The sequence below is a fragment of the Protopterus annectens genome, chromosome 8.part0, assembly GCF_019279795.1.
Source record: "Protopterus annectens isolate FY-2018-M chromosome 8.part0, PAN1.0, whole genome shotgun sequence".
Taxonomy (NCBI): Eukaryota; Metazoa; Chordata; order Ceratodontiformes; family Protopteridae; genus Protopterus; species Protopterus annectens.
Genome location: NC_056741.1, coordinates 1,923,966,297 through 1,923,972,296, shown reverse-complemented (window position 1 = coordinate 1,923,972,296; position 6,000 = coordinate 1,923,966,297). Strand labels below are relative to the sequence as shown.

Here is a 6,000-nt window from a genome sequence, read left to right as displayed (position 1 = left end):
CTGACAGGGGTGCGTTCGAGGTCATGCGGAGTGTGTTGGAACCTGGTTCAACTCCACAGTCGGCTCCGTCCGCCCCTCCCTCTTCGGTGCCTCAGGTTAAGTCTACTCTCTCCCTCATCCCTGACCGCAGAGAGCCAACTCTTCAAGAATCCCCTGTGGGATTTCATCCTCTTCGAGGCCTCTCCTGATTTGGCAGGAGCCCCCTAGGAAGAGAAAGTGTAAGAGGAAACACATAGACTCACCTGAGTCTGTCACCTCTGACACAGATTTAGAGGATTCCGAGGGTTCCCCCCGTTCCCCTTCTGAAGATGTCTCCTTTGCAGACATTCTAGAGATCCTCAAGCAGAGGGGAAATTGGCCAGCCCTTAACCCTTCGGAGGATGAATCTGTGTATCTTGAGGCGTTTGGCTCTCGCCCTTCCACCTCCTGGGTGTCTCCCGCCTTTGACCCCCTCATGCAGGTGGTAGCAAAGAAAGCCTGGACAGCTCCTGACTCAGTGGACCCTACCCCCAGGAGACCTTCAAAGTTTATAACAGCACCAACTGATAAACAATTTCTGACCAAAGGAGTTACTGTGGATGCTATAGTGGTAGCTGCTGCCACCAAGAAGGAACTAGCTGATCCTTCAGTGCCTGTCCATCCCCCTAACAAGGAATCTAGGTCTATGGACAGGTACGGGAAGCGGATGTTTTCATCAGCGACCTTTGCTATGCGTTCGCTGAACTACCTATGCCATTTCACTCGTCTCCAGAGAGACTTGATCAAGGAAGCGAGTGACATGTTGAAGGATCCTACAGCTGCAGGTTTTCAGGACAAGATGAACGCCCAGCTGACTACCCTGAATTCTATAGCTAACTCCTCCATGCGCCTCCTTTCATATGCGGCTGATGGAGCGAGTAGAGCCGCAGGGACAGGTGTCGCCTTACGGCATGCCTGGATGCGACTATGCAATTTTGCGGACCCCTTTAAAACGTCTTTCACTAACTCCCCGTTTGATGGATCATCTCTCTTTGGTCCTCAAGTGAAAGAAACCTTGACTAGGTGCGAGACGGATGGCAAAACTCTGTCTGCCGCCGGAGTCCGTTTTTCTACTCCTTCTAGACCTTACCCCAAAGGCCAGAAAAGTGGAAAAATGTGGTTCCGCAAACAATCTCAAGGGTATTTGCCTGACGCACAGAGTCGGTTCTCCTCCAGAGGCAGAGGAGGGAACAATAATGGTAGACGTCGCCCCAGAGGCAGGGGGTCCGGAGAACCAGGGCGATCGAGAAACCTTTTCCGATAAGCCCTTTCAGCATCCCTGAGGTGTTGCCCGACTGTCCACCTTCGGAGGCAGCAGGAGGAAGAATGTCGCTGTACCTAGAAGGCTGGCTATCCCTAACTCAAGATAAGTGGGTATAGTCCATCATTTCCGAAGGCTATTCCATTCCCTTCGTTCGCATTCCAAACCAATCAAAGAAATCCCTTCCAGATGTTCCACCGCTCAAAGGGATCTTGCAGCTTTGGAAATTTCAAAGCTGCTTGCAAAAATAGCAATTCAGCCAGTTCCAGCAGACCAGCAAGGATCCGGAATCTACTCCAGGTTCTTTTTAGTACCAAAGAAAACAGGGGACTGGAGACCAATTTTGGATCTCAGTATCTTGAACAAGTCTGTCAAGAAAACAAGATTTCGGATGGTCACGCTACAGTCCATCCTTCCCCTATTGGGAAAGGAAAACTGGATGTGCTCTATAGATCTTCAGGATGCGTACTATCATATAAAAATGAACAGACGCTCCAGAAGATTCCTCCGCTTCAGGCTTGGGAACCAGTCATTTTCAATTCAGAGCCCTGCCCTTTGGACTCACCACTGCCCCGGTGTTTACCAAATGCATGGCAGTGGTAGCTTCTCACCTGAGACGTCAAGGATTCCAGGTGTTTCCATATTTGGACGACTGGCTCCTCACAGCTCCCACCAAGCATCTTCTTCTAATGGCCAGAGACTACACCTTTCGCATTTGTCAAAAGTTAGGCATCTCAATAAATTGCGAAAAGTCTATTTTGTCGCCTTGTTGTGCTATTACCTTCATAGGCGCAAATCTAGACACAGTCAACATGTCTGCAAGACTAACAGATCAGAGAATAACAGACATACACAAACTAGTCTCGCTTCTCTAAAGCAGCAACAGAGTCAAAGCCAGGTTAGTTCTGAAAGTATTGGGGATTATGGCGGCTGCCATACCTCTGCTTCCATTAGCCAGATTCCACATGAGAATCCTTCAATGGATGCTCTTCACACAATGGTCATACCAGCAACTTCCGATGTCCCACACCATTATGATCACGCAAACATGCAAGAATCATCTTCTGTGGTGGATGTCTTCCCCTCAGCTCTTCTTGGGAAGACCCTTTGTTCCTTCCCCTCCGGTTGCTACTCTGACAACGGACGCCTCCCTGATCGGGTGGGGGGGGCATTATCAGGGCAGAACTGTCCAGGGCATATGGTGACCAGACGAATGCCACTTGCATATAAATGTTCTAGAGATGAGAGCAGCGCTTTTAGCGTTGCAAGCCCTTCAAGACTCTCTTCCCCTGGGAACGATAGCAATCCAGATGGACAATATGTCTGTAGTGTGGTATATCAACAAACAAGGCGGAACCAGGTCCTATCCCCTATGTCGAGAAGCACTCAGACTGTGGCAATGGGCGATTTCTTCTCAGCGTTTTCTGATAGCAACGCACATCCCCGGGAAGTCCAATCAAATCGCGGACAAGTTGAGCAGGGCTATCCTCATGCCTCATGAGTGGTCTCTGAAAGATTCTATTGCAGAAAAATTTTTCTCAAGTGGGGTCAGCCTTGCTGCGACCTTTTTGCTACTCCCCAAAACAGCAAGTGCAGAGATTATTTCACCCTATTTCCGTTGCCAGGCCAGCCCAGCAGAGACGCTCTAGTCCAAGTTTGGCCCGGGGACTTCTGTATGCATTTCCTCCTTCCCACTAATCTCACAAGTGATACAGAAAGCTATCGCTCAGAAGGCCTTATTGATCCTCATTGCTCCTTATTGGCCTCGACAAGTGTGGTTCCCCTTTCTACATCAATTTCTGTTGGAGCAACCTTGGCATCTGGACCTAGTTCCAGATCTTTTGATCCATCAGTCGGGTCAGTTACATCGCTCCCTCCCCTCTGAACCTCACTGCTTGGTTCCTCCAGTTCCTACCCTAGCCAGGCTTCCTCAAATATCTCACACCGTTCGAGATATTTTAATAGCTTCACATAAATCTTCCACTCGGAAAATTTATCTTAGTAAGTGGAAACGTTTTGCCTATTGGGCTCAAGGAAGGGACTTAGATCCTTTCACTGCTCCCATCCATATGGTTCTTGATTTTCTAGCTGAACTCTTTCATGCAGGTTCATCTCCTTCTACTCTCAAAGTTCAATTGGCAGCTATATCTAACTTTCATGTGGGCATTTCAGAGTCTGCCATCATGTCCCACAAGCTTTGCAAAGCCTTTTTGAAGGGAGTTTTTCTACTCAGACCTCCTATAAGAAATCCTCCTCCTCCTTGGGACCTTAATTTAGTGCTCAGTTCTTTGATTCTTCCGGCGTTCGAACCTGCAGCTTCCTGTTCATTAAAATTGCTATCATGGAAGACTCTCTTTCTGGTAGCTGTTACTTCAGCTAGAAGAGTTTCAGAACTTCATGCACTCAGCTGTCTACCTCCTTATCTGTTGTTCCATAAGGACAGGGTATCCTTACGAACCAACCCGTCCTTTTTACCTAAAATAGCCTCTGCGTCTAACCTAAATCAAAGCATTGACCTCCTGTGTTTTTCCAGAATATTCTAATAGGTCTGAACAAAAATTGCATTGGCTAGATGTTCATCGTCAGTTAAGGTACTATTTGGATAGGACCAAACAATTCAGAAAATCTGACCAGCTGTTTGTCTCTTATGCAGAAGGCAGAAAGGGACTTTCTGTTTCCAAGGTATCACTATCTAGATGGCTAACATCTCTGATTTCCATTGTTTATGAAATTAGACACCAAAAGCTGCCTAACAAACCTAAGGCCCATTCCACCAGAGCTTTGGCTACTTCTATAGCCTTCCAAGACAGACTGCCTATTGACACCATTTGTGCAGCGGCTACTTGGGCTACTCCTCACACTTTCATTTCACATTATAAGTTGGATTTAGCTTCTAGGCATAGAGCTAACTTTGGTACCACTGTTCTCAAGAGTCTGTTCCGTTAGGCCACCCGGGACAAGGTGCTAGGGACGCAGTCCCATCCAGCAAGAATGAAGGCGAGATAGACAACTTAACATATAGAAGTTATGTTCTTACCATAACGTTCCATGTTAGTTGTCTTCTTCTCGCCTTCTTTCTTGCATCCCACCCTCCTTCCCCCTGGCCTGGACAGACCTAGAGGAGTTTGATTGTGACCTCTCTTTCTACCACCTCTTTGCTATAGGTATATGCTCTGCTGTGCATATTTTCCTAGATCAGGCTTTAGGTCACATTTCCTCTTCCCCTTTGTTTATAGAGGTGGACTCTCTTTTTCCAGTTTTTCTGGTTGTATTATTAGCTGGGCCTAGCTCACAAACGAGATCTGAGGTAATTCACGCCTAGCATTGTGGGATATAAGGGGAGCCTCGAGCCGGTGGAACCAACTCTCGAGCTTTTAGAGTGGCCGAGTCGGAGCCGAGGTTGGCTCCGAACCCATCCAGCAAGAAAGAAGGCGAGAAGAAGACAACTAACATGGAACGTTATGGTAAGAACATAACTTCTATTTTTTCTAGATAAAGTACTAAGCACTTGAATACGAAATAGCTTTAATAAGTATACTCACTGATAAGCAAATTAATGTGGTATTGTGTGCTGCTGTTTGTGCAGTGGCTGACTAGAGTATGTTATGGCACATGCTTTTCAAGATGTGTAAGTTGCGAGAGCAAAAATAAAGTATGCTTACATATTTTTCCTTCTGCAGGTAATCAGCTATATTCTGAGCTATCTCTCTGTCTCAGATCGAAAGGAAGCCTCAATGGTGAATCGAGCCTGGTACTTTGCTTCTCAGGACTGCAGACTACAGGTAAGGCTATTAGAAAGTGTAGACAATAAAGCATACTTGAATTTTGCTAATCAGGGACTTCCCATACATGTCAAACAGAGCACCTCACTGGCTATTTTCAAGAGAAATCTTGATGAGTGGATGGGAAATAGAAAATTCACCCCGGGGATCACTGCAGTGGCTCTACTCGACAGAGGCACTGGGAACTAAGGTTGGGTGGCACGATGCCAGGGTAATCCTATGGGCTAAGCTTGTAAAGGCTACAGGGCCATTAGCCTAGTACACACCTATGAGCCTATGAACTAGTCAGAAACCACTTTGGTTCATGTACAGGAGCTTTTACCTGCATATCTTACATGGCTTCGCTACCTCTGGCCCAGTGTAAAATGGATGAGGTTGCAGCTTATCGAGGACAGTCCCATGAGCTCCTAACTAACTGTTTATTGCTTTCTTCCATTGAAAATCAGTGCCAGCTCAGTTTGTTTTATTGAGCTGACAGTGATTTAAAGTTTTTATTTTTTCAAATTTCTCCATGGATGTGTGACTACAAATTTAGTGTACTAAAGTATGGGATGTGGAATTGTCTATTTCATCCAGATAAGACTTTGAGTTGTTTGTTTTTTTTTTCTGGCTGTAGTCTTGGCTGGATATGAACTGCGGTGGTGGTGCTGCGGTAGCGTTGTCTCCTCACAGTAAGACGTTATCCTGTTCGATTCTCAGCTAAAGCGTCTTCTGTGTGGAGACGTGTGAATGGGCGTACCTTCGTTGAAGGTTATGCATCAGAGCTGGCAATTCGGTATGTAAAAATCTACTGCCAATCATTAGTGGACCGGAGCTCCGCTGTGGCGGCCTCTAACCAGGAAAAGCCGAAAGGTAAAACAAAAAAAGTTTTGGCTGGATATTACAGACTATTTACATGAAGTTATTTTGTATACTTTGTTTTGATAGCTTTCATATCTT

At 46.3% G+C, this 6,000-nt stretch overlaps 1 protein-coding gene across 2 annotated transcripts in view; it reads left to right on the top strand.

Moving 5' to 3' along the window:
- Positions 1 to 6,000, top strand: part of LRRC29 (leucine rich repeat containing 29) — a 643,308-nt gene that overhangs the window by 178,895 nt on the left and 458,413 nt on the right. For both annotated transcript variants that reach the window (XM_044081426.1, XM_044081427.1), the window contains exon 2: positions 4,960 to 5,061. In XM_044081426.1, the coding sequence (XP_043937361.1) occupies positions 4,960 to 5,061 (102 nt within the window). The remainder of the gene's footprint in view (positions 1 to 4,959; positions 5,062 to 6,000) is intronic.